The sequence below is a fragment of the Synchiropus splendidus genome, chromosome 1 (genome assembly GCF_027744825.2).
Source record: "Synchiropus splendidus isolate RoL2022-P1 chromosome 1, RoL_Sspl_1.0, whole genome shotgun sequence".
NCBI lineage: Eukaryota > Metazoa > Chordata > Actinopteri > Syngnathiformes > Callionymidae > Synchiropus > Synchiropus splendidus.
Window position 1 is genome coordinate 21,011,766 of NC_071334.1, and position 27,932 is coordinate 21,039,697.

General features: G+C 42.8%; 3 protein-coding genes across 7 annotated transcripts; 2 read left to right on the forward strand and 1 right to left on the reverse strand.

Moving 5' to 3' along the window:
* Nucleotides 1-67: 67 nt before the first annotated feature.
* inpp5d (inositol polyphosphate-5-phosphatase D) lies at nt 68-8,708 on the forward strand. Of its 2 annotated transcripts, XM_053853503.1 has the most exons (27): nt 68-406; nt 632-695; nt 1,054-1,189; nt 1,260-1,383; nt 1,476-1,616; nt 1,682-1,772; nt 1,841-1,918; nt 1,999-2,076; nt 2,149-2,272; nt 2,356-2,462; nt 3,592-3,694; nt 3,771-3,967; nt 4,032-4,149; nt 4,226-4,322; nt 4,780-4,918; nt 4,986-5,094; nt 5,173-5,261; nt 5,561-5,642; nt 6,011-6,100; nt 6,183-6,293; nt 6,361-6,440; nt 6,508-6,595; nt 6,663-6,809; nt 7,432-7,495; nt 7,561-7,701; nt 7,777-8,207; nt 8,362-8,708. In XM_053853503.1, the coding sequence occupies exons 1-27, from the start codon at nt 252-254 to the stop codon at nt 8,400-8,402; spliced, it is 3,225 nt and encodes a 1,074-aa protein (XP_053709478.1). In that variant the 5' UTR covers nt 68-251; the 3' UTR covers nt 8,403-8,708. The 2 variants fall into 2 exon arrangements, with proteins under 2 accessions (XP_053709478.1, XP_053709479.1); XM_053853504.1 differs by lacking the exons at nt 3,771-3,967; nt 4,032-4,149.
* Nucleotides 8,709-9,210: 502 nt separating this feature from the next.
* smx5 lies at nt 9,211-11,396 on the forward strand. The gene is made up of 5 exons (XM_053845357.1): nt 9,211-9,300; nt 9,474-9,541; nt 10,360-10,390; nt 10,478-10,537; nt 10,946-11,396. The coding sequence occupies exons 1-5, from the start codon at nt 9,298-9,300 to the stop codon at nt 11,069-11,071; spliced, it is 288 nt and encodes a 95-aa protein (XP_053701332.1). The 5' UTR covers nt 9,211-9,297; the 3' UTR covers nt 11,072-11,396.
* Nucleotides 11,397-12,032: 636 nt separating this feature from the next.
* bcl6aa (BCL6A transcription repressor a) lies at nt 12,033-27,488 on the reverse strand. Of its 4 annotated transcripts, none has more exons than XM_053852931.1 (10): nt 26,916-27,488; nt 18,298-18,390; nt 15,906-16,077; nt 15,611-15,832; nt 14,563-15,525; nt 14,312-14,493; nt 14,039-14,206; nt 13,835-13,965; nt 13,380-13,517; nt 12,033-13,305 (listed from the first exon to the last, which is right to left on the reverse strand). In XM_053852931.1, the coding sequence occupies exons 1-10, from the start codon at nt 26,941-26,943 to the stop codon at nt 13,162-13,164; spliced, it is 2,241 nt and encodes a 746-aa protein (XP_053708906.1). In that variant the 5' UTR covers nt 26,944-27,488; the 3' UTR covers nt 12,033-13,161. The 4 variants fall into 4 exon arrangements, with proteins under 4 accessions (XP_053708906.1, XP_053708907.1, XP_053708909.1 ...); XM_053852932.1 differs by having other exon boundaries at nt 14,039-14,128; nt 26,916-27,482; XM_053852934.1 differs by lacking the exon at nt 18,298-18,390.
* Nucleotides 27,489-27,932: the final 444 nt, after the last annotated feature.

Consider the following 27,932-nt stretch of genomic DNA (forward strand, 5'->3'; position numbering starts at 1 on the left):
ATTCCAGAAAGGAGTTGAACAAAGGTCTTCAATTTCCACAGTACTAGTTCTGCAGGTCTGATATCAGTCTGAGCGGGCCGTCCTCCACAACCCTGTCAAATGAGGAAGTTCAGAGCAGCAGAGTAGCTGCTTCCTTTTATACGTTTTCCGAGACAAGTGGGCCAATAAAAGAACCTGTGCAAAGATGGTTGAAAGGAGCCAAAGCGCTGCGCTCTGAATTTCGATTTGGGACGACGAAACTATTTGGCATCATGGACAGAGAGAGAATACTGAGTCAGCCGCCCTGGCGTCACGGTAATATCACGCGTTCAAAAGGTGAAGAGCTTCTATCCAAAGCTGCAAGAGATGGAAGCTTCCTCATCCGGGACAGTGAGTCCATTCAGGGAGCTTTCGCCCTCTGTGTTCTGTAAGTAAACTTGACGAACAAGTACGCTTAAATGTGAGAACATTAACATCACTTTTTAACACAGTAACGCCTCCCTTTTAAGTGAATTTATGAAGTGAATCCATCTGCCCGACTGTGGTCGTTGACAGCTACTTCCCCTTTACTGACAGATTTAAGGCTGTAAATGAATACAAACAGAGACATGCTTGTTCGACGGCGTCTTATGCACACTTTGATTTACCACAGACACCAGAGCAGTGTCTACACATACAGAATCCTGCCAAATGAGGATTCACAGCTCTCGGTTCAGGTGGGTCTTTTTTTTTTTTTTTACTTGAAAGCAAATTCTAATGAATCTGCTCCAAGTGTCCAAATGTAGAGCTTAAGCTACACGGTTCGTATTCAGGCATGAAGTCACGTGTTCATATGACTGTAAATACTCTTAAAGAAGCCAACCTGGTTCAGTTGGTCATAGCACGAGCAGCATGGTAGTTTAGAGCAACATCTTAAAAGACTGATACCGGGTCTCCTTACCATGGTAAGGTCATGATAACAAAGGAAGTGACACGCAACATACTGTTTCATGATGGCAAAGGCAGCATGCAACAAATCCCATAATGCATTGCAACAGTTGGAGCTCTTATAATTGTCAAACTGCCCTCATTCAGGCATCGGAGGGTGTTCCTATCAGGTTCTACTCCATGCTGTCTGACCTGGTGGAGGCCTACTACAGTCCCAACATGGGTCTGGTGACACATCTGCAGTATCCAGTCCCCAGGGAGGAGGAGGTGGAAGAGGAGTCAGGTGAATGCTGTCTCTTGGTCATGTTCAAATTGCTGTTTTTCTGTCGACTTGAGGATCGCCTGTCTCGCAGAGTCAAACCCACCTCAGCTTCCACCCAGAACGTTCAGCGGATATGACGTGAAACAGAGCGAGCAGGCCATCAAGACTCTGCCAAACTGCTTCCTGACCAGACTGCAGCAAATAGACCTGCCAGCGTACGGTCACACTTTGGTTTACACTATGGCCTTGTATTGCTATACAAGCTAGCTTCGCTGGGTAACGGTTGTTGTGACGTTGCCTTGCCCAGACTCCCAGAGGAGCAGCTGATGGCCATTCAAGACTACTTCAGGGACTCCATGTCTTTAGATGCTGAGCAGGTACAGAATGGTAACCCCAGCATGCCGGGTTTAAAGAAGCTCATCTTCACCATGTTCAAAAATCTAAACAGGTATTGTCGCAGGTCATCGCCCATCATTTAACAATAGTAAAGTGACAGCAATCTGTTTTTTTTAGTGAAATCGCCAGACTCCTACCAGCTTTAGAAGTCTTGCACCGAACGCTGGACACACACCAGTCCCCGGGGCTTGGATCATCTCACAGACAAGTAGGTGCTTTCGCCGACGGTCCAGTGAACCTTTTATTGAACATGTAGCTTGTCTGCCTTCACCACAGTTCTTTGCTGACCCGGGTCAGTCTGTCACTTTCACGCTTGACCAGCTGACTAAACTCCTCTACTCAATCGAAGACAAGGTAAACACGAGTCTTTCAGTTTCTGCACATCAAGAATACATTGCTCTTTGTGACGGGATGTTCTTGTGATTTCGTTCAAGGCAAAAAATTTCGTCTTTGACACAATAGGTTATGAAGGAGGCCACAGAAAATCTCTCATCCCGACAGTTACATTCGAGGTTTGTGTTGCATCTGACTATGACCCAACCTGCTTGGCATCGATGATAAAACAAGATCCCTCTCTCGGACAGGTCAAGCAGGAATCCCTGGGTATCGCTACCAAGATGTTCCTGAAGGTGGACGTTGAAAGTGGCAAGCTTTACTTCAAGAAGTCAAAAGACGGACCTGAAGACAAATACTATGTGCACAATAAAAGTGAGGACAACATACTGGAGTGCTCACATTGGTTTACCTATGTGTCCTGCACTCATGTTAACAGCACGTTCAACATCATTCAGTCCTACAGTTGGTGAAATCCCAGACGATGCATGCCAAGCTAGTCGTCGTCGTGGAAACAGAGAAGGAGAAGATCTTGCGCAAAGAGTTTGTGTTTGATGACACAAAGGTACTCATTTCAATGTTTTCAGATTCTCGCTGGCCAGTGGAATTTGTACTTTGTTTCAGTCATTTCCTATATGTAATACCAAATTAGAGACCTAGGCCTAGACAACAAACATGATCTCAGGGTAAAAGTAATAAACAAACATTGCAGATCCTATCGGTTAGCAGGACCATGCAGAATTTCAATTGCACTTTCCTTTTACCAGTAACACAAGGACATTGTGAATGGTATGAGTTTTGTCTGTGTGTGAAATAGTTATTGAGAACTTGGTGGACTTTCTCTCGGCGGACTTTCTCTGAGAAGTTACAGTCATCCGCAAAGCATTTCCCCATTTGCTGTTTAAGCTTCTAGGGTTATCACTCTGGGCATGCAAATGTTTAGGTTTCGACTCTAATCCCTCACGATGCGGTGGTTCATCCTTCACAGACCCTGCGATGTCAGTTGGTAGAACTCACACACGCGCGTTACTAACTTCTGGACCAGTGGACGAAGTAATGCAGCACCTGAGCCCAGGATAAAATATACAGAGCCGGAGATACTGACAGTAATTTTGGATGTTTTATTTGAGTTGCTGTGTTGTTCTTTTAGTTAAATTCAAAATCTACTGCCTAACTTACTTCATTTTTGAATGCAAAATATTTCTGTGTTCAAGAAAACATATATTCATATATTGAAATTGAAAGTAAACATATTTAAAGAAAAATCAGTATCAGCAGGTCAGGCTTTTCGAAAATCTGTCATTGGGCCGAAAACCGTGATCGTTGCATCCCTAAATCTTTTTTATTATATTATCTTGTCTGGAGCGGGATGTCCATATGCACATTTGTGGTCATCTTGACCCTCCCTATGTGATCCGAACTCTGTAGCCTTAAATCACAGATATTGTACAGAGCCACAGTTCTAGCTGTCAGCACAATATCATCACGATCTTATGATCCTTGAAAACTCCCAAACAGATGTTCCGTGTTGGCTATGTATTGTTCTACACTTTTTTGTACCAGCATTTTTTACCTGTCGTTTTAATTGAACAAAGCATATTGTTGACAGAAGAAAGTCCAACTAACAGCGTAGACTGACTATGGAGTGTTCTGTCCAAGTCTCACAAGTCTGCTTGTCTTCTGTGGCCTGACAGAAAAGAGAAGGATTCTGCCAGCTGCTGCAACTAATGAAAAACAAGCACTCTGGGAAGCCCGAGCCAGACATGATAACGGTTTTTATCGGCACCTGGAATATGGGTAAGGAGTCTTATGGAGAGCACAACCACATCATCTTATCCTCCATTCGAGTCAAATGTCCGATATGAACACGCAGGAAACGCTGGTCCACCTCACAACATCAGCTCATGGTTTCAGTGTAAAGGTCAAGGCAAGACCTGGGACGACACAGCGACTCACATCCCTCATGACCTGTATGTCATCGGGACTCAGGAGGATCCTCTCAGTGAGCGGGAATGGGCTGACACGGTGAAAAGCGTTTTGAGAAACATCACTAATATCAGTTTTAAACAGGTGGGGCTTGAACACAATTATAGAGTGCAGTAGCATGGAGCTAAAAAAATCTATCATTATTCAGATTGCCATTCAAACGTTGTGGAACATCCGGATAATAGTTTTGGCAAAGCCCGAGCATGAAAACCGAATTTCACATATCGTCTCAGACAGTGTGAAAACTGGGATTGCCAACACTCTTGGTAAAGTCAATCCATGCGAGTCGTAAAATAAAGATTGACTGTGAGCTTATTGATGACTGTGTTGGGTGTAATGCAGGTAACAAGGGAGCTGTGGGAGTCTCCTTTATGTTCAATGGTACCTCATTTGGTTTTGTCAACAGTCACCTGACCTCTGGAAGTGAGAAGAGGCTACGGTGAGTCGGCCCAATATCCTATATGTTCATATAAAGCTGTAAGAAGAAGACAGATGAAAATATTTGCGATCGCTGTGACATTAGTCCTTGAAGAGATTAAAGAAGTTCAAAATGGGTTATAGTTGAGATTTAAAGTTAAAATCCATCATCAGTAACTGGAGCGTGTCATTCATTACAAAAAGAAACAGTATACATCAAGTACAATAGAAATTCCTGGGTGGAGTTCACCACAGGTCGCAACCGGCCTGATGCTAAAAGGGTCTCCCATATAGGCCACTGTGGGGTGAGCGGCTGGTGAGTGACCCAAGACAACACCACCAGTGGTGGCAGTAAGCTTTACTTGCGGTGTGAACCCCTCGCCTACTGAATATAACTCAACACCTCTTGGTGATACACAACAAAGGTTTTTTTCGATGAATTGAATTCATGAATGTCACATGTTGCACTCTGGCTGCAGGCGAAATCAAAACTATCTGAGCATCCTTCGTTTTCTCAATCTGGGAGACAAAAGGCTGATCCCGTTTGACATTGCTCACCGCTTCACTCACCTGTTCTGGTTTGGCGACTTGAATTACCGCATTGACTTGCCATCCACAGTAAGTTTCAGGATGTGTTCATGAGAGCCAGCCAGCACAGCACTGTTGTGACGCTGCATTTCTGCAGGATGCTGAGTTAATTGTGTCAAAGATCAAACAGCAGCAGTACCAGGACCTCCTTGTGAAAGACCAGCTCTCCATTGAGAGGCAGGAAGGAAGGGTCTTTGTGCACTTCAGTAAGAAACTCTTCTACAATGGACGATTGTCATGCCTCGTCTGTGAATATAAATGACTTGTGTTTTTTTTTTGTCTAGGCGAGGAAGAGATCACGTTTGCGCCAACGTACCGCTTCGAAAGGTACTCAAGGGAGAAGTATGCCTACACAAAGGCCAAGGCCACTGGGGTGAGCTTGTACTTAAAGCCTTATTTAAGTACCGAAGATATTCCACCATTTAGGTGGGATGACGGAAAACATTTGTGTTTTTTGTTTTTTTTTTGAGAGCCAAGATTACTGACCAGCTGCAGTGGACAAGCACAGTGAAGGGTTTAACCACCTAACCACCCGTAACTTGTAAAACTACATGTTCAGCTGGGTAGTAGTACCAACAAATTATATATCTGGTGTTGGGGAAGTGTATTTTGGAATATAGCGTGTGATCTGGTTACGTTCTTTCTCACCCGATTTATACTGTTCTCTACCAGACCAAGTATAATTTGCCCTCCTGGTGTGATCGTGTCCTGCGGAAGTCGTACCCGGATGTTTATGTCCTTTGCCAAGCTTACGGTGAGGACTATGTTCATTCTTGTCAGTGAAGATGCTTGCTTCAAGGTTTTGAATAAAGCCAGAATTCCAACAATTCGCCAGACGCAAGTGTTAAATAGCATTCAGAATCCCCAAATACCAGTGTGGTAAAACTAAACTAGCAAAAGATATCGACATCGGCATGTGTCACAGTTAAGTTGCTGAAGTCCAGAACGTCGGCGATGGAGAAAAGTAATGCTTTCTGGTGAGAAGAAACCAGATATTGATATAGATATATAGATATTAACAGGCTTTACAAATGTGTCTGTCACTTTGAAAGGCTCCAACATCGAAACTGATGTTGGTGCTCAGTTAAAGCATGTGATTTAAAATATGTATTGAACTTCCAGGATGTACAAATGACATCATGACAAGCGACCACTCGCCAGTGTTTGCCTCATTCGAATTGGGAGTGGCCTCTCAGTTTGTCTCCAAAAAAGGTAGAACGGAGCAGGTTGCATGTGGACCATTGTAGGCATCACACTGCTGTGAAACCTCTTTGTTTTCCTGAAATCATTCTAGATCCAAACAGCCAACCTCAGGGCGGGATACAGATCATGAACTGTATGGCCAACCTGCTGACCAAGTCGAAGACACGGTTCTTCATTGAGTTCTACTCCAGCTGCCTGGAAAGTAGGTTCCACCTCTTATTTGAGCAGGTTGTTATGATGAGCGGCTGAAAAGTGCTTCTCTCTTGCAGAGCGGGTTAAAACTTCAGAGGGAGAGAACAGGGAGCACTCAGATGGGACCATTAAGGTTGTCTTTGGCACCACAGTTAAGGTAAGCGCTAGATATCATGAAATCTAAAAAGGAAAGAAAAGTTAACCCTTCAGTTTTGGTTCTCCAGCTCACACCAATCATTTCTGATGCCGAATACCTGCTGGACCAACACATCCTCATCTGTGTGAAGTCAACAGACTGTGACGAGTCATATGGTACCGAACCGGTCAAGGTTTGAGCTCCTGTAAGGGCGGGGTGACTGTGTGCATGTTCCTCCAACAGGTGAGGGCTGCATCGCTCTCCGATCAGCTGAGCTGTGTTACAAAGAGTTTGACATTCCGTTGACTCACCACGGAGAGAAAACAGGATTTCTTACAGGGGGAATACAGCTCACCACCTCTGAGCGAAAGCCCTCAGAGAAGTTGTACGGTGAGTCAGACTGTATTCATGGATGCATTTGGTTGTAGCAGTGAGTTTACACTCCACTGCGACACCTACATACATGATAGTAACTAGTTGTATGGGGTCGACAAGCCAAAATATTGGAGAGAAATAAAAGACGGTAAAATTCAACGCATGTATTATATGGCTAAATATTATAAAAAAAAAAGGAGAAAATAGGGGGAAGGAGTATGCCATGACATTATGTGTCAAATACGTTTTTGCTTCAGTATTGTTTCAAGTTATGTGCATCATCTAAATCATAAATGGATGATCTTATGTGTGGTGAATATCTAGGCAACACATTCTATTTTCAAGTTATTTTTTGAGGGACAATAAATACATTTAAATTTCACTTCTTTTGAAAAGTATATATTTTAATTTAATATATCAATATGACTATTAATAGTATTGGGGGGAAAAGACTGAATTCAAATAGTAATGAATAATGAAAAACAAAAAATGTCATTGTGTAGCTTTGCTCTGACCTCACGAGAGCTGCATAAGTACAGGCAATGGGCTACATATACTGTATATTCAAACACAATTGGTGACACCTTTGATATTTGCAGAACCAGAAGGACAAATTCTTATTTTCATCTGATTTCAGATTTTATCAAAATTGAAAGAGACGAGTCAGTCACACTGAAAGGCAAAATCTGTGAGCCAAACAAGTAAGTTGATATAATTCATTTTAAATAAGCAGATAGATTACCATTAGCTTTTCCATTTCCTCCAGGGGCTCTCCTGACCAAGTGCTGGACATTTCTAACCCAAGCTACATGGGCTTGCCATACAAAGGCGCTCCGAACAAGAGCTGGTCTTACACTGCAGCCGCAAAGCCGGACTCTGCAGTCGGGTCAATGTCCTCCAGTCCAGTGTATGTAACCAACCCATGGACACTCTTGAGTGCCTGGCAGCTGAATGTCTCTACTAACTGAGATCTTTTCGCCAGGTTCGACAAAGAAAAGGCGTCTGAAATGTTCGACAATCCTCTCTATGCGTCAATGGCCAGATCATACAGTCAAGACTTCGCTCAGGTGGCCCAGCCGCCACCTGTGGAGTCCAACATGGCTGCCAGGCCAGCAGATGGGGAATATGACCGCCGGCCTGTGCCAAATCCACGGCAACGCTCCTTCACCTGTTCCGAGAATAAACCCCCTTCTGTCAACACCGTCCAGAGTACCCTGATAACCAAAAAGCCGGTGGTACCTTCACGATCGGAAGGCGGGATGGGACCCAGCCGCCCTCCTCTGCCTGCTAAGTTTAAGCCTGCGCCTCCAGACCACGAGAACCCAAAGATGAGAGACTACAGGGACACTTCCGAAATACCCACCAAGCCTCGACCACAGGCCAGATCCAGCCAGCTTCAGCCACAGAAAGACGGTAAGATACGTCTTGTTTTGTTACATAACTTTTCCGCTGCTGTTAAAGCTTTTAGCCGCGGACCATAACCAGTCTAGAACATTAAATCAATCATGTCCATGGTGACCACAGCACTATGCTAGCCATGCGTGCTAACTTGTTGTCTTGTTTTCAGCACATCATGATCTCCCTCGGATTGGCCGTTCCACGAAGTGAGCCCCACGCAGCACATACAAACTCCTGGAAGCTTCGGCCTGAACACCTCAAGGATGCCTGTGTTTAACCTAGAAAAATGTGAATCAATCAGAATATCATCCTCTCAGGAAGAACAAATACAGCGCTGAATGCTCATGCAATTATAAACCCACAGCGCAACACAAACATGGCACATTCAGCTCTACACTTTCGCCAAAGCAAAAATGTGACTAGCTTTCTTTATGTGGCAATATTATTTGTCCCACACAAATTATTGCTTTCGTAAACAGTCAGTATTATTTCACAAAGACCAGCTTTAATTTACGTTTCAATAAAAATGTTTTCATTTCCGCCTGTGTGTTTTTGGAAGCAATTTGTGTCTTTAAAGGCCATGCCTGCAAGTCAAGTTTTACATTTCCAAAAAGGTTTAAGGTCTCTGCCAGCATGTGGAATCAAAAGGTATTCCCAGACCTGAGAGGAACTATCGTGTCTGGTACCTACCTAATAAATAAATAAGTACTCGAGAATAGCAAGAACAGAATATTGACAATAATTTACTTATAAACTAAATGACTACATTTCTATACTGCAAAATCATTCACCACAAACCAAGAAAATAACATTAAATACAAAATGAACACGCAGCACAGCAGAACAAAATGAAAGCGAGGCCTATCGGGCTTTTCTTGATGCAAATTCCTCAACTGTAGCGCCAAAATACATTTGCTGCCCAGTCAAATTGTTGATGTCGTTGTAATACCAATGACAGTCTTGCGGGTTCATGGCTGTGGCACAATACAATGGCGCCATCTTGTGATCACAACTGGTAACTGCATCGGCGCCGTCGCTGTGAAAGCACGCGGTGGATTCGTCATCAACCGTGGACAAAGTGTAAGTGGTTTCACCGGACGCTATAATGGTAAGTGTTTCGATCTGAACGACTTTTTGAAAATGTGTCTTTGGCTTTATTCACGACCATTGTGGTGTTTCCAGCGTTTCCGAAGTGTCCCAAATGCCTGCCTCTGTTGTTGCCATTCAACCCATCCATCGCGCGGAATGCTAAGCTAACGCTACTGTGTCGTTGTGTTTCAGCTTTTCTACTCGTTCTTCAAGTCACTAGTGGGAAAGGACGTGGTGGTGGAGCTCAAAAATGACTTGAGGTTCGTATGAGTCACGGTTTGAAACTATTGTCTCACTCTGTTTTTTAATATTCGTGGAGATCTTACCGTAGCATGTAGCTTCGAGGGTTGGATCACTTGAACGATGATCATTGTTTTGTCTGCAAAACCAGAACCAGTGTGTTTTCTACGTGAACTAATGTTGAGAGGGGCGGCAAATCAATGTCAATGAACTTTGGTGGTAAATCTCCAGTTGGTCGCTAATTCAAAATCTAACTACAAGTACCGTCTAGGAATGAAATATCATACAGACACAATTCCAGGTTGACACGTATCAAATACAGCTCTGCAACCTGCATTATGACTTTTCCATATCACTTTTTTTTAAATTGTCATCACAGTGTTGGTTTTTATACGCAAGTGTTTTTACCCACGTCTTTATTTCTTCAGTATTTTTTTAATAGCTATAAGGACAATATGATGTTGACATGAAAAAGAATCATCTGATTCAATTTGATGATGTTGACGCGTATAAAAATATGTTTACCTTTTATCAGTCAAATCCAACATAATTTTGGTCCCTCAATTGTTTATGGAACACTCCTTTGTGTCCAGTGTGCGCAGACTTGAGGCTGCGTAACTTTTTCCATCATTTTCTTCTCCTTTCCACCATGCGTTCTTGCGCCTCCCCTCACTAAAGCTGCATCGATTGGAGGTGTCTTGTCAGAATTCTCTCTCAGTTCAACTCCGTCCTCGGCTGCAGTGTTGGCATGGGCCTGCTTTACCATAGTTCATGCATTTTCTTTGTTTATATTGCATCCAGCGTTAACTAACCAATACTTGTATTCGCTGTCTTTCAGCATATGTGGAACACTTCACTCTGTTGACCAGGTGTGGCCTTTTTTTCCCCAATTTATTTGTCATTTTTGGTGTCTTTTGTGGTCTTTAAATTTAACATTGTGTTCTTCTGTGTTTCAGTACCTGAACATCAAGCTCACAGATATCAGTGTCACAGATCCAGAAAAGTACCCACATATGGTTGGTTCAATTCTTCTTTAAGTACTATTGCAATGGGGGCGTTTATTTGTCGAGAATACAGATGCGTTGGAGCATTTGTCTAATAGATTCCTGGGACATAAAACTCTGTTTTTTGGTGTGATGTGTGTCCCACAAACAGCCAAAAGAATAAGTTGCATAATTCTATCTTTTTTTTTTAAATGTTAATATGTGGGTAGGTTAGGGAAGGGATGTCTTGTCCTGGTCACTGTATCAGCTAGAGCTGAGCCAAAAGGCAATGTGTTAAGTGTCAGTACATTGCAGCGATGGTTTTGCACATCAATTTATGATTTGTATAATATCTGCCTTTAGGCGTGACTGACTTTTCTATGTACCTTCTCTTCTTCATGACAACATTCCTGACAATTATTCTTCTTACTTTCCCGCCAGTTGTCGGTGAAGAACTGTTTCATCAGGGGCTCGGTGGTCCGGTACGTCCAGCTGCCTGCTGATGAGGTGGACACTCAGTTACTGCAAGACGCTGCGCGCAAAGAAGCCATGCAACAGAAGCAGTGACTCACCTGTGTGGGTTTCGGGGTGGGGGTATTAAATATCGAGCAATGGAAGTTTTGAGTTCATTCGAGGATAATGAGTATTGATGCAAGTGCAGGATTGGTCAGAAGTTCTTGATCTTTTATAGAGAATTGCATTCCGGACACGCAGAATGACAAAGATTGACGCTGAATAATTACTTTATCCTGCACACGCTTAATTTGATTTGTTTGTCTTTGAAAAAAAAAAAATCTGTGGAAATGTCAGATGCCAGAAGAGGAAGTTTCTTTACCGTCAACATTTGTGACTAAGGTTTTTTTCTTTTTTAATAAAAGCTATTTTATTTAAACCTTCCTGTCTTTGTGTGGGTGATACGTTTGAGCTTTGTTTCCCTGATTTTAATGTCATTCAAACTTCACTGAAAACGTCAGACAGTAGCTCAGTGAAATGAACGTGAAGACAAAGATGTGGCCGCATTGTCAAATAATTTAAGTTGAGTGATGTACAGTGAAAAGAGAAGTGAGTTAAATGATATTTGAATCATGCAAAGGGGAGGTCAAAAATAGACATTTATATAAATACAAATTTGGATCGTAAATGTCGGTCTCAAGTTAGATTTTGACGATCTTAATGGTCTTGGTTTAATTTAAAAAAACTTTACCACAAGAACCCATCCTTCCTCTTTTCGGAACTCAACATTTAATAGTAACTTGGTCACAGTTGTCGGTTGTCTACTTGAAGCCTTGTTCCCACAACACAGGAGCCAACTCCACCTCAACCTTATCAGGTGGGGGACCGATTGGGTGAGATGTAAACTTGAGTGGACAAATTGCTCTGCTCACGTGCTTGGCATCATTTAGACCATGTAGTTAAATAGTAATTGGCCACCTTGGCAAAAATGTCCATGAGGACATATGAGATTTAAAAACCATAACAAGATGATCTACCCACCAACAAAGGGAGTCACTCATGTTAATACATAGAAATCATTTATTTTACATTCATACATCCATGATACTGTACAATTATTTTAGTGCAGATAAAAAAAAATCCAATTCAAAAACAAGTCCTGAAGAATGACAATGATGAATTTGCATGTTTCAGGGTGACAAGCGTTTCAGAGTCCATTTACACATACGAGGGCTCAGGACGAGTGTCTTGAGTTGTACCTTAATAAAGCTGGACAGAGATGAGTCCAGTCAGCAAAAGGCACATTGAATACACAGTGTATGTACAAACGAAATCACACACAACTTTACTGTAGGGTCGAGAACACTGACGTACAACTGTAAACCTTCACTTGTGAAAAACCAACTAAACGAAAGAAAGTCACATCGATACAAATACAGTTGAAGCAAAAAAAAAATCTTGGTCATAATAACAAAGCAGATACCTTGAAATGCATTTCGTCACAGAAGAAGAGGATTGGCTCTGCCAGCAGAGAACAACCAGATTAAATTACACAACATGTCACAATATCTATGCAGCGCCTCGTCACGTACTCGACAACTGACAACCGTAACAGAACTCCATGCACATCTTTGTCTGACAGCAGCAGTCATCTGATATGTTTTAGAACAAATCCCAGAATAGTCGACTTTTGACCCCTTACATGAATGTGGCGACCGCACAGGGTGCAACTTGTACACACGTAAAAATGTGTAGACAAATCTGTACAGCTGCAATTTCTGTTATCTTAAAATATATGGACCGCCTTTTTCCTTTTATTTTTTAACACTTTCAGAAAAAGTTAAGTTCTCTGATATAAAATACTGTTTTTTTTGTTGTTTCAAAAACCAAGTTGTTGTTATTTTTTCTTTTTTACATTCCATCCTTCGACAAAATAAAGCTTTATATGTTCACCTTCAGGGCTTAGAAACACTTCGATCATACACACACACACACATATTTATATGTATATATAGATATCTATATAGAAACAATAAAGTGACTAGAACGCCGTTTGTGGCTCTACGTTCACATGTAGTGGAAACCCGTTTAGAATGGCGTACACAGCCTGTTTATCCATAAACACAGTGTGGCACTAGAATTTTAGATGATTGTACAAGTTCAAGGGTCTTTAAATGCCAAGGTCAAGATTGCCTTCCCACCGATCAACATGTCTTGGTCAAGTCTGTCGGCATGTCAGCGGTGGACATGCGGTACTGGATCTTGGTGTTGGTTATGGCGCCATGTTTCTGCCGCAAGTGCAGTCGCAGCTGACTTTTATGGCGGAAGTGCAGGTTGCATTTCTCGCACTGTGGAGGAGAGAGATTCAATAGCGTTAGCATGCCGCACTGCTTTCACTCGGCCGAGGAAAGAGTGGACCTACATGATAGGGCTTCTCTCCAGTGTGGATCCGCAGGTGGCTCTTGAGTGTCTGCAGGTGACGGAAGCGCGTACCGCAGATCTCACATGGGTACGGCTTCTCACCCGTGTGGATCAGGACGTGGGCGCGCAGATGAGCCACCTGACAACAGAAAAAAAAAATTAGGGCAGAACTGGCTGAGACATTTACTCTTTGGCTGTCCAGCCTTGAAACCATTTGTTATTTTTAACTTATACAGCTCACATTTTTTAATCCATATTTTTTCTTTGACTGCATTTTTCAGTCTCCAAACACTTCTGAAGACTGTGTTCATACATTTTTTGTAGTTTCATAGAAATTGATATATATGTTTATGTGGTAGCAACATGTCAAAATGAAGTTGCAAATAAACACCTTGGTCTTCAGAAAAGAAAAGACTAGTAAACTAGACTAGAAGACTATTTAAAAGGGCTCCCGACCTGAACAAATCGAGCTCCACACGTCTCACATTTGTATGGCTTCTCTCCTGAGTGGATGCGAGTGTGAGTCTTGAGGTTAGCTGGTCTGTTGAACTGAGCACCACAGATGTTACAGCGATACGGCTTCTCTCCTGAGGGGACAAAATAACAGCGTTGGAGACAAAGTGATTCCAGAAGGTGGTGCGGCCATTTTGGGGTCTTCACCTGTGTGGACAGTCTTGTGACTGGCAAGGTTGCCCTTATAGCGGAACGCAGCCTGGCAGCGGTCGCACTTGTATGGCTTGTCGCTGTGAACTTGGAGCATATGTTGTTTCAACGCCTCATCCTCAGCAAACTTAGAGTCACATTCATTACAGAAGAATGAACCATTTTCTGTTTAAGGAGAAATTAAGATTAGTGTTAACTTGAAGTCCTTCAACTCTCTTAGCTGCTGATGATCAAAGTTTCCCTTCGAGCGTCACATGTGAAGAAACTCACCACAGCTGGAGTCGGAATACTCGGAATTCAGTTCGGCCATCTCCTCTGCCAGGCGGGACCTGGACGAGTTGGGGCAAATGTCCGAGTGCTGTGGCGATTGGGAGCCACAGGAGGAGCAATTGAGACGGCTCAGATAGTGCGAGGCATGATTGTCAGCGTTCCTCAGAGAGCCCTCCAGCGCACTGTGGACACAAGACACGATTCAAACTTGAGTTCCGGTGGCACGATGTCAAAGTGGCGTTCACACTCACCTGCTGATGATGTTGTTGAGCCGACTGGCCTGGGGTGCGGGTAGATCTTCGCTGTGATCCGTGCTCTTGCTCGTGTTCTGCAGGTCGAGGTTCTCTGACTCACAGGGTTGGAGGTACGATTGCAGAGCTAGTCTCTGGGGTGAGCACAGACCAGAATCCCTCAGCGCCACCTCCTCTTCCTTTGCGCTCTGATTCATAACAATGAACTTGTATTTCTTCCAGTTCCGAGCTTTGGGGTCCGGCGTGCCCGTCTGGGCTTGTGCCCCGCTGGATTGAGAGAGGCCGGCGTTCTTGCTGCTGCTGGATTCTGTGGGCGAGTTGGGCTGGCAGTCAGATTTCAGGGGGCTCTGCGGGCTGCTCATGAGGCTCTTGCGTCCAGCCGAGGAGATTCCCAGCGGGTAGTGGTGATGGATCAAATCCTCCTCGGCCGGAGCGTGCTCTTTGCTCAAATCTTTCTGGTGCTCCAGGGTCAACGTAGGGAACGCACGCTTTCTCATCCCGAGTCCAATAGACTGGCTGACCACCTCGTGGCTTTCCTTCCTCATCTCATCATCTCTCCCCGTCTCCTTTGAAGCGTAGGCGTTAGAGGGAATAATGCTAGAGGACGACGCGCCAACTGCTCGGGAGAAGTCTGGCCGGCTCACATTGCCGCTGTCGTGAGGAGAACAATGCTTATGGTGGACGCTGCTCTTGGAGAGGTCAGCGAAAGCATTTTTGGCATCAGTCAGCTTGCACAGGGGAAATGGGAATCCAGGCATGGGGAACTGCCCATAGAGGTGGTAGTTGCTTGGGGTGCCGACTCCGTTAAACATATTAGAGGCATAAGATCTGCCATCCCTGAATGGGGCCATTCGGCTGTGCAAACTTTCCACAACTTCGTGGGGTCTGTAAGCGTGGACATCCTGAGATAAAACCAAGGGACTGACCAAAAACTCATCTCTGGACAGTTTGGCAGTAGGATCACTGTGGAAGAGAGGGGGAGAAAAGTTGAGACACACACACACACACACACAGACAAAGGAGTTATTAGACCTAGAAGTCTATTAACCTAGATTTGATGAATCTGTGACAGGTGTCCACAACGTGGTCCATCTGCAGATAGATGGCAGTGTTCATGATGGACATGATCAGACTCTCCTTCAGAGCCAAGCGGGAGGTGTACATAAACTCCAGCACGATGGCAAAACCCTCTGGGTCCACCTTCGGATCCAGACTGATGGCATTTAGGTTGCACTTGTGGGAGTCTGTGAAGATGGTGTAGAACAGCCCACTGTGGACCGGGGACACAAACACGTGAGACATCTTCATTCACTGTGCCTTCACACAACACCACTGACACGCACCTGCAAGCCATTAGCACAGTCTTGTGCGCGCGGAACTGCTGCCTGTTCACCAGGATGGTGACATCGGTGAGGATGTCCCTGCTGCGCAGCCGGTTCAGGTTGAGGAGGACATCACTGGCGTGCCGTGTGAACTGTATGCAGCTGTCTGCTGCGCAAGCCATCTTGTCAAGTTCTGCAAGCAAACGTTAGGAGATCAGGTTCACTATCGCGGAGCACCGGTGCCCAGGAGATGGCGCCATTTATTGAGCAAACACCGTCTGGACGGAGACGAGGCAGCGCGCTCCTCAAACGAACCACCGGTTGCCAGTAGTATATTACTTATTACCGCTCCTTTAAGTCACACAAGACATTTCAGCGCACTCGGGATTTTTCTCACATCAAATAGACAATCCGAAAGAGAGCAACGCGTTGTGTTTCCAAATCAAACTTTTAATGAAACATCAAAAGTTAGTTAATTCGTGTCGTTTATATTCAGCCATTTCTGAGCGGATCTGCAAGACTAAGTTCTGACAGAAATCTGACGCAATGAAAGACAGAATCGAACAGAACTACCCCACAGAATTGACCCACAATTTGACCCACAGATTGACTTGTTGGACGCCACTGTCAGAGCTGTCGTTTCTAACTGGACTCGTCCGTAAATAGACCCAGCAACACGAGCGCACAAACCATGAACGATTGTAAATGAGCTGTCAACAACTACTGTTTAGACTTAAAGGGAAAAATAAATTATGATACAAAAAAAGTTTAAGCAAATTGGTAGCCCAATGTTTTTCGTGCAAGTTCTCCTGCTATTTCTGAACGTGGAAAGACGGCGCGGAAAGACGGCGCCGAGCTCGGAGTAACGCAGCTGTCAGCAGGCACAGATAGGTTCCGCGCTCCTCCGCCGCACCAACACCCTCAACTTGACGCTTGTTTACGGTCATGTTCAACTTTAGCGCGCCGTGCTCCGGAGCACCAAAACAACCCACTGACAAGCAGTCGTGGCTCTGCGGTGAATTCTGGCAGCCTGGTCAAAGGACCCGCGGTGCGGCCATGCAGCCAAAGTTGCCTCTTGACAGCGCCGCCGGAGAGCTTTCACTTGTGAGCGGAATGGCGCCCGAGCTCCGAGCTCAGGGCGGCGGTTACGGACCGGCGCAGTAACTGTGTAACACGGTGGTAACGACAGCATTGACAGTCAGACGCTGCAACCGGGGCAAGTCGCTCCACGCAGTCTGACAGGCGCAGCCACCGAACCAGTCGGCAAGACCGCCCGCCACACCGAAGTTCAAGGCGGCCAAAGTGCCGCTGACACCGCCGCACCGGCCCCGCGGCCCCGCCACCCGTCCAGCACAAGCACCTCACTCCGTCTCACACACAACTCGTTCGCGCCAAAAGAGAATAAAAAGGAATTTAAAAGTCACCTGGTAGCGCTTTCCTAGAAACTTCTTGCATCACCACTTCTAAGAACCCCAGTTCTAAGAATCAGACCAGCTCAATTCTCGGAATTTGAGCCTGAGACCGTACCATCTTTACTCTTCAAGGGAGAGGGATTATTCTCACCAGCCGACAAAACCACTTAATGCTCAAGCTATGAAAGCATACATTTCCGTGTGCCAGTAACCACAAAGGTAGAATGGAATACAACCACGCTCAATAATAGGTAAGAATGGGCTCATTTGTCATAAACAGCTCAAAAAAACGCTTCTTGCCGAAGTCTCACACCCCCTGTAGTGGTTCGGTCCACAGTCACTGGCTCTACGTCACAGGTTGGTTAAACCAAGCCCCCGGTGTTTTGAGAACTAATTCATATCTCATGACTTCAGCAGGCTTAATGTAACACACACACACACACACGCACGCGCGCACACACGCCAGGTCGCACTTGTGTTTGGTAATCACACTTCGGGCAGGTGCTGAGTTCATAAATGGAAAACTACGGATGAGAGGTTTTAGCCCAGTTTATATCGAGCGCTTTATGGTGTTTGCTCTTTTTTTTTTTTTTATTAATGTTCCTTGTTTTTGTTCTCTAACACCTTTCCATAAGTCTCACGTGTGTGTCTGTGTTCGCTTGTTATTTTTGGCTGAGTTTGCTGATGGCTGTCTGCTGAGGATTCACGCGAGCCGCTCATTGTCAAGTGGAGCGCACGCGCTCATGTAACGAAGCATTTAGCAGATGAAACACATTTCTGAAGATGATCGAAGTGCATCCTTGCCATTTCTTCCCGCGATAATGAAAGCGTGTGGGACCTCTGTTGCATCAATGTTAAGAATGTGTCTGGTTATAAACAAGCACATCTAAAGTTGGACATTCAAAAGGACTAATTTCAGTACAAACATAGAGCTGTGACGATGTTATTCATTTTCATCTTGTGCATGAAGTCGAATTACTGTGTCTGCGTGAAGGACTGACCGTGCAAACTTTGCTTTTGGTGATTCCAGACCACGGATTCTGCCTCTTTCCTCACCCCGTTCACTCCCTGACACAACAACAGCATTTGTTGAGCTGAAAGAAAGGTGGAACAAATACAGTATGAGTGATATTTGTGCTCTGTGCATCAGCTGTTCAATTAGTTAATTAATCTTTTTGTTCATTTGTCTTCTTGTTTTATTTATTTATTTAATTAATAATAATACTTTAATCGATTAACAAATATTAGCCATATTAGTCATTTTAAAATGTATTGGAACCTCTTTATTGTAAATAAAATATTCTCAATGATTTTATCCTTTAGCATTACTTGAAAAGAGCATTTTGGAAGAGAACAAATTCAAATTTTTGAAATATGAAGAAATTCTTTTTTACACACACACACACACACACACACACACACACACACACACACACACACACACACACACACACACACACACACACACACAATTTAAAAGAGTCATTTTATTTGGCTATTCAAAGTTTGCGATTATTGTATCACGTCATTCCCAAATAAAATTCATAATCCGCTTGGTTTTGTGTCTCTCTGCACCCCTGTGTTCATTTCTGTTCTTATATTTATTAGAACTTTTATCTGATGACACACTGCTCTAGAGTCACCGACATTCCCAGGTGGCTCGCTAAAGCATCCGCCCATTTGGATCCGGCAAAAAAAAAAAAGAAGAAAAAAGAAACACTCCAGGTGTTTCACAATTCATCAGAGGGCGGGAGAGAAAAAATCTCACAAAATAATTAAGACGCACTCTTGTGCTGCAATCTCCGATTCAGCACTGCCACATAAAGACTATCTTGAGCTCCAAACAAAGAGCAGCGTCAACTTTATTTCAATCCACTTGGGGGATGTTTAAGGCGCTCCAGCACAGTTATGCATAATGCACGGCCATAAACCATCCAGGAGTTGGGAGAGAGATGTGTAATTTACCAAGGCCCCATGCTGTGTCTGGCTATGGAAGGATGAGATAATTACTGCAAATCCTTGGCAAACTTTAACTCAACAAATTCTTAGCAAAAAATAAATGACCCACTTACTGAGGATGGAGGAAGAGCACAGGGAGGACGATCAATAACCCCCTGTGATGTAATAAGAGGAGCCTAGGGAGTTTATTAAGATCAGTTAACCCTTTAGATCTGCTCAAGGCGAATAACTCAACAATAGACTTCGACATTGACGTCTTGCGCTCATTGTGTAAGTGGCACACACATTTAGCCCGAGCAGGTTGTAACAGTGACACATGTAGCAGCTGCTGCACTTTCTAAAGAATCTGGTGCACTTCTGACACAGTGTGAAACATCTCATAGCCGCATTATCCTCCACGCTCACTGCGCGATAGGTCACTGAATAGAAATGCCCACTGACAAAAGCCTGAGGCCCGGAGGTTGCCTCACTTTTTTTTTTTCTTTTTTTTTAACTGCACACTTTTGTCTTGTTTCACAGCAAATTTCTGCCAACTTCAGTGTTCATTGTCAGCAAAGATGTGAGTGCAGAGTTTTGTTCTGAGAGGCATGATGCAACCGAGCTGTAACACCAAACAGATAATGCTGTTAGCTACAGAGGTCTTTTTAGTTCCTCTTCTCTAAACGAATTTCTTTTCATATTGTTAACTTTTACTTATTCTTAACTCTGAATCCCAGAAGTGTCTTCTCTTTTGTCCACATTTAAACTCCGCTCCTTATCAGTCTAGATATACCTCTGCCGCAGAGTTCGGCCAAGAAGGTGAAGGTGTGGTGAAGGGTTTTTATTGTATTCTCCATCATGATTTAGGACATTCAAGTATTCTCTCATGAGGCATTAAAAGAATTCTGTCCTGGTGATATCATGCGCTTCGAATCATGATCCAGTAGTTGATGTACAAACAATAATTTGATCTTAACCATGTAATCTTGTGACTGTTTGCAGGCTGTTGAGAACAAGTTTGTCATTTCCTCTGACAAGGTTAGATACACATGCATCAGTTATCTGCACCACAAACAGGAAAGAGATACAGATTATGTTCAAATGACTACTTTTTAAAAAATTACTTCAATCAACAAATACTTGATTTTCAAAAAAATCAACTATTTATGAGAGGCATATTTATTTGAGAGGCACCACTCTAAATTTGGCAGTGCAATTATTAAAATGTTTATTTTAAGCAGAACGTACAACTTAATGGTTGCCGTGACTTTTCAGATCGTAATTGAATTTGCAACTTTAAGCTTGCAATGGATGCATTGCTACCCACTTCCACCCAGTTCCTTCCAAGTAACTCCATCATCAACACCAACATTTATGATCATCTTTTTCTGCACTGTTTAATGAACCGACACAATTGGACTTGACAGTTCCTCTCTCTGTTTCAAAGCTAGCAGATAGCAGGGAATCCCCAAAATGGACCTACACATGACATATATTAACATTTTTTCATGATTCAATTCATGATTCTAAATCAATGGTGCCAAACGTCGACACGCAATAGACCAAACTTTTAAACTCAGTCAAAGTTGTAGGCTGTACACAATTGCTATTTATGAGAGGAAATCAGAGTCTGACCGCAATGCTCTATCAGTCTTTGTTTTAATTCCTAGAGGCTAATTTTAGCACAAAGCATCCCTGTTGTTCAGCCCTAACTTCGTCTCACAAGAAAGACTGGTTTTTCTACACTCATGCGGCCGTTTTCCTAGCTTTCACTGAACTCCCTCCCGTCTGCATCCATATTCTGGAATTTTCTCAATGAGTTATGGACTTTCATAGCAGCTCTCACTGCATCTGCAGAGCTTGAGCCGCCTTTATGGTGCGCAATATCAACTTCAAATGAAATTAATTTCAGATTTTCTGAATTTGAAATTATTAATTTCAGAATTTCGGAGTAATTTTCTGATGTTCTTTTGTGGGCTGTGTACTTGGTGGGCTGGACTTGGCCCCCTGACCTTGAGTTTGACACACAAGTTAAGTTGTTGAGAACTCCAAAATGACTTCGTATATGACTAGTATTCATTTGTCATGCAGAAAGTAAATGCCTTTTTCATTCCATTTTAACCTGCTGTGATGCACATCCATATTCAGCTGCTGTTGAAAGGAGCAAGGCTATAGTTGATGGTATGTGTACAGTAACTCATTGAATTTTGAACTTAAAAGCAAGTCTGTTAGGATTTCCATTATACTCATGAACTGAATTGTACGGCTCACTCTCCATAGGTCCACAGTGTTAGTTTGAAACTCCACAAGCGTGGATTCATTTTCCAAGTAACTCTGCATGGAACTCGGACGTTGTGTGGAGGCTCATTTTGTCAGTAGTCATTGCAGTGGACGTTCAAGATAAATGACACAGTTGCGAGTCATCTTTTTTTCTTTCACATCAATGAATATGCAGGCCAAGGAAGTGAAGCTGTAACATTTAGCGCATCAAAAGACATGTTTCTATCCCAAAGCTTTAGTTACACAAAGGAAAGAATGGATGTGAATTTCATATGAAAGAATATGAAGAAGGGAGGAGATACATTTTAGTGAAAAATGTATCAATTTTTCAAGAACTCTGAGGTTCGTCTGTGTGGATCTCCTGGAGGCAGAGTTGGCTGGATCTCAACGCTAGACAAATCATAGCATGCAGATATGAGAGTCTCTTGGGGCCAGGAGCGCAGCCAGGAATGCAACCCGCAGAGTTTAACCTGTTGGGTTTTTCCATTCGTTCCTCCCATCAGTGTGCCATCTGCTGGAGGATTGTTCCGTCACTATCACAACTGCAATTCAACACTTGCTCGTCATGAGTCTTGTCTCTACTAATGAGTCTGTTTCCTTTTATACCGCATGCTGCTCCAGGAATTTATGGGCTCTGGTCGATTCGGAATAACCTTTAAATGCGTTTTATTTCCCCGAAAGTTCGTGCGAGCTACAGGGCAAACAAGCGGGTCTTGTTTCTCCAATTCCCCCTCAATAAGCATCCAGTAAGTGAGTGCGCGTCCTGTCCACAACTCGTTAAACATCACTGTCCGCGTCCCTGCGCAGAGAAATCCAGATTAAAACAATTGGATTTTCGCCAAAGTGCTTGCGTTTGTTTTCACGTGACTCGTAGAAAATAAACACTAAAAGTTTGGAATAAACGTTTTCAAGATCGAAAACTCAGCCCAAATGCAGCATTCAAATCCCACGTCCTTCTGTGACACGAGACAAAACACTTTGGAGTTACTCAGTTTGACCCTTTTTACGGTGCGCGCTGGTCACGGCGCACGCACGTCACCTGCCCCTTTAATGTTCGGGCGAGGTGGCGCGCACAGGAGAGTCAGCCAGGTGACGCTCTCTCCTTTCATTTGTTAGTTTCGAGACCGATTTCGGGATCCGTCGGAAGAAAAGGTCGTTTAAAAAACATTTTCAGCTCATCCCCAGCTGGTTGCACACTGCCGGCATCAGTTTACTACAAAGCAGACTGAGCTGTCGGGTGTCCCTCTTGTAATGTGGACTGACAGCCGCCCAACACGGGTAAGGTGTTTTCCTGCTTTGCTGTGTGATCACTCAGCCACCAGCTGATCAGCCTGTCGCTCACTTCTGCTGCAGCACGTGCGCGCGCCATCCTCCTCATCCGATAGTCACCAGTGGGGAACTGGTACCTTGATCTTATTTCTCACGTTAGAATCTACGCTTTTATACACCTTTGTCCATGAATTCATTTAGCCTTTATTATTATTATTATTGTGTGTGTGTTTTTGTGAAGTGTTTGTCATGAGCAGTGTCCAGTACCTGATAACTGTAACGTGGTGCGCCATAATCTTTGGTTACTGTCATCACAGAGTCCACCTTACTTCCGTACATGGACTCTGAGTGCCTGTGTTTTCCCAGGTGCTGAGCTGTCAGCAGATGTCAATCGTGAATCCTTTCATTATCAGTTGACAGGTTTGTATTTTTTACACTTCAGAATGTATCCTTTTTATTTACTCCCTCTCACCTCGTGTGCGCCCCCTGTGGCTGAGTGCAACATTCATTCTGACCCTTTCAAACTTGATCCTGATGTCAAATGGTAAGAGACTTGTTTGAAAATAAATAAATAAATAAAACAATATTGCACATGGAACACATTCTCTTGTTCTGGCGCTACAATATTTGAACACAACAAACTTTTTAAGTTTTAAGTTACCTAACTCTTCAACTTCAACTTAAAAACAGTTTGGTGCATAAAATATTGTTAAAACTTAGGGCAGTCAAAGCCAACTGTCACTGATATTTTTGATGTGTGATTAGCGTACACGTTTGGATGGCCACCTGCTTCTCTCTGATGCTCCGACCCTTCAGGAGCATGCGAGACCAGGAAGCAGGGGAGTGGCATTGTGAGTAGAGATGAAAGCGTTCGGTCATTTGAATGGCAAATTTAGTTTTAATGTCATGCCAAATGGTTCTTTCAACACGTAGGTGATTTGCTGTACCTGCCGATGTGAACTCAGCGACCACCAGAGTTTCATAGTCATGTAGCTGGCATTGTCCGCATAAGTTTATTCTGTGGACCCTGTTTGCAAAACTTGTTGGATTCAAGCAGCGCCAATGCCGTATGACCAAAGGTTGCATTTGATACTGAACGATTGTGAATTCTATCATTTCTGTTTCTGTGAAACGGTGTGGGCCCTCACACTGCCTGCTCCACCGAGATCGAGTTTATTGGCAAGTACATTCATCCTGATGTGTACATGAGCATTCTTTCTGAGTGCGTTCTCCATCATTGTCTTTCTGTTTTCAAGGACATGCGCTGACAATGTTTTGCTTTTAGTATGTTCTGAGGCATTCACTTCCTCTGAGCTAACTCGAAAGAATGAATCTTGACAGTATCTATTATGTTGGCCACTCATGTTTTGATAAATTGTGAACTCTTAACTATGGCTGTAATACGATGAATCGTAATAAAAATGTATCAATGTTAATTATGTATTGACAGAAAATGCCTCACCTTCGATAACTGGGCGTTTTGCTAGATCACTGGATTTAATCATACATTTCTACAATGTACTTTTGGCTGTAAAATTTTATTTTTTTTTTAATTAGAAAATTTGAAATGCTTAAATCAATAGAAGAAGGAAGTGCTAGAAATCGCAGAGGAGAAAGAACGTTTTATTTTAGTACCTGAAGAAGAGCCACTCGCTGAATGTTCTAGCCTTTGTGCATTTATGTACTCAATTACCAGATTCATTGCATCTGCTTTCGCTATTTTAGGCAGGAATGATTTGTGTTCAGAACCCATGGGGTAGAATATTGGGTATAAAGCCTATTCTGATATCAAATATTGGAATAAAAGCACATTTCTGTCTTCCACTGCCTGACTGCGCAAACTGATATCAAAACTCACAGTCTAGGGAAAAGAGCTACAAATACTCGACAAAGCAATAATTGTGATGGTACTCTGGCCTAAAGCTTTAAGTTATTTTATACAACGCCGGAAGAATCTTTACAACTGTTCTTGAATCTATATTTTCTGGGCAGCTGCAGTCACTACAATGAATGGCTGTTATCGATGATGAAAATGTCATACAGGATAATTATCATTCACTCATGTTAAACACGGTACACTTCCTATTCTGCACCCTTTTGCACGTACAGCACACACTCGACACCACATGGAAATAAGTGCGACATTACCAAGTGTGACATGTACAAGTCAAACTTGATGCAATATTAACCAGCGCTAGAGAATTCAAAGACAGAACAGGAGGCACAGGGTTTTGATGTCAGAGGTTTCATTTGCACTGTTAAGAGATGGGGTGAAATTTGCTCTGAACTTGTGAAAACAACGTGCAGCTGAGTTAGCAACTCACATACCTGATAATAGAATGTCAGAAATGTGACATATAATTATGTCCCTTATTTTTACATATTGTTTTTCATCTGGCATCCATCAACAGGAATCTCTTTTCTATTGCTCTAAATGCACAGCATATTAGAATAATAATCCCAAAGAGTGGCTATGCATCCATAAAGAACAAAATGTACTTTGACTCAAAAAGTGTAATTTTACTGCCACATTGAATAAAAATCTGTTGTCTCATAATATATGTTTTCAAAATCATAATAATGTCCCTCCTTCAGTGGGAGCTGTCAAAGGAAGATTCAAATGCTCATGTCTGCTCTTTTGGCGCTGGCCACAGTGGATGTAAGCCAACATGAGCATGTGGGCTTACAGAAGACTCATCATCATTACCTGTCCCTCACTTGTCCACACTCTCTTGTAACTTTACAGTGAGGAAATGAATGAACACAATACCTGTGCAATATTGAAATGTTTAAAATTCAGAAAATGCACATAACAAATGAAATGACAAGTTTGATTGATAAAACTTCATAACAGATATTAACATAATGAATAAGATTATATATATTAAAATAATCTTTTATAAACCAAACTACCTGACTATATTTTTTTTTACAATTACAGTCACACTGTTTGCATTATATATATATATCTTTGACAATTAACATCAAGTAATGCAATATGACATGATAAATCATTTTGTATCATCAATTCATCTGTATTATAAGAAAATTAAATCAATTTTTAAATAAAAAAAGACCTTTAAAAAATGTCATTTAAAGTTCACAAATTTGTCCTCTTCCTTAAATCCGGTGTCTCTATACGGACATGCAGCTGCGTCTAAGGGCGAACACTTATGGTTGATATGCATTAATACAATTCATCAAGAAGCAGTCATTGTGTCATTTTCTTTTGAATTTAAATGTGGCATCACTTTTTTTTTTAAAATAAATAAATCCATTGTTAAAGCCAAAACATTCCTCTTTTTAATAGCTGTTCAACTTCAGCAATAAATTGAAGAAGGCTGCATCCCACTGCCTAGTTTGTTCATTTAAATGACTTTTTGTTTTGACATTAGAACTATATTTGATTGTCAAAATGCCATGCATCATTTAAGGATGATCAAAGAAAGTTTGTCGTCTGCTGACCCGGATACAGGGGTCTACACAGACATCTGAAGTGGATCCGTCACTGTGCGCTGGATAAATTTTAAATTATTTCAGCTTGTTCTAATTAGTGTGGCTATTGTTGCTCACATGATAGATTACATTCACGATCTTTCTTCTATTATCAGACGTCTTTTGTGTTTTCCATTGTTCGGATGCAGCAAGACTGAGAGTGAAAATGCGTTTCAGATTAACATACTTGTACAGATTGAGTATTTCAAATCAGGTGGTGATGCTGAGTAAAACTTTTTAGGTCCTTCAAGTTGGTTTATCTGACGCATATGATTGAATCAAGTTTTAAAAGCAAGCATCTTAGAAATTCAAATTTAGAGGAATCCCGATGAGTCTGACACTCACGAAAACAGTCATGAACCTCAACATATTTAGAATAACAACTTTAATAAAATGCAGTAAAAGTGAAGACCAATCATAAACTGAGGTGGCATCACACCACTGAATGCAGTATATTTTGTCAGGGTGTGACAAAAAAAAGACACAGCAATGTAAAATATTTGTTTGTGAACAACTTTGATCGTGTGTAAGCATATGATCGATATATCAAATATTTTTTATCATTACAATTTTAAATGTATGAAGTACATATATATTTATTTATAATTAATTACACGTGAGGCAAAAAAGTGCTCACCTTTTTTCTGCTGGAAGGAGTGAGGCATTCTGGGATGAGAAGTTGGGAACCAGGAAGCAGAGGGGATTTCTTGATATGAAAGCTGATGAAGCCAGTTGAGGTAGCAACAAGGCCTTGCAGAGGTTTCCAATGTCTTTTCAGCAACGCCAGTCACTGACTTCTAATCAGCGTTCTACCTGATGCTGCCGAGCAAGAAAGAAAAACACCAACCTGCCACGACTCTTCAACCCTATTTCAACTCTATTTCTCTTGCCAGTAGGTGGATGATCCCAAATGCAGGTTCAGAGAGGCTGGGCTGAGTGTCTGCTAAAGCTGAAGGATGAAGACGTCTTCTGTGTAAGAGTGTGCTTCACTCTGGCATCTGGCACAGCAGCGAAGCTTCTGTCTGTCGCTCTTCCGCGGGATGGGAACGCTTTTGGAAAAGCGGCACGGCAGCCGGGATGAAGTGAGTCAAGTCGACTGAGCACGCTTCATGTTAGTGAAACGGTCCACAGGGCATCTCTGGCTCTCGGAGCTGATAGGCCGCCTGCACTCTAGTGTTGGTGGATTGTAGTGCTCAGCCGCTCCACTTTTCCATGAATGCTGAAACCGTGGGGCAAGCTCAGTTTTTTGGGGAAAAAAAGGAGATTAAACAGCCTGTAAAATAATCCCACTTTTTTTTTCTATATATAATTCATTCGAACGAATAGTCTAAAATCCCATTAAGCCACAGAAATACAAACCTCAGACTAGCAGTGCCTGTAACGCAGCGCAGGAACTCGTGGAGCTCGGGCCATCTGCCAGATTAGACTTTTTCATATACAGCAAAGACACATTGTTTTATAAACAGAGCTTTTATACAGCAAACATTTCAGTGTCCTGGAGCCTTAATCTACCTAAGATTATCTCAATCCGTGGAACTAGATATTGCTCTTTATGACTTGTCTCGTGGTGGGGGTGTTATTACATCACACCAGCTGTCACGTCAACCTGGCATGACCAATAGGAAGGTCAGTAATCTGGCTGCTGAACACCAAA

Excerpts from the sequence above, each read along its gene's own strand:
- inpp5d (XM_053853503.1), top strand. The coding sequence starts at position 252 with ATGGACAGAGAGAGAATACTGAGTCAGCCGCCCTGGCGTCACGGTAAT. Across the intron at positions 6,101-6,182 it reads TCAGTTTGTCTCCAAAAAAG|ATCCAAACAGCCAACCTCAG; the intron begins GTAGAACGGAGC and ends AAATCATTCTAG. Across the intron at positions 7,496-7,560 it reads AAAATCTGTGAGCCAAACAA|GGGCTCTCCTGACCAAGTGC; the intron begins GTAAGTTGATAT and ends CATTTCCTCCAG.
- bcl6aa (XM_053852931.1), bottom strand. The coding sequence starts at position 26,943 with ATGCCTCACTCCTTCCAGCAGAAAAAAG. Across the intron at positions 18,391-26,915 it reads CTCCTTCCAGCAGAAAAAAG|CTCAACAAATGCTGTTGTTG; the intron begins GTGAGCACTTTT and ends CCTTTCTTTCAG. Across the intron at positions 14,494-14,562 it reads CTCAACAACATCATCAGCAG|TGCGCTGGAGGGCTCTCTGA; the intron begins GTGAGTGTGAAC and ends TTGTGTCCACAG.
- smx5 (XM_053845357.1), top strand. Across the intron at positions 9,542-10,359 it reads GAGCTCAAAAATGACTTGAG|CATATGTGGAACACTTCACT; the intron begins GTTCGTATGAGT and ends GCTGTCTTTCAG. Across the intron at positions 10,538-10,945 it reads CAGAAAAGTACCCACATATG|TTGTCGGTGAAGAACTGTTT; the intron begins GTTGGTTCAATT and ends CTTTCCCGCCAG.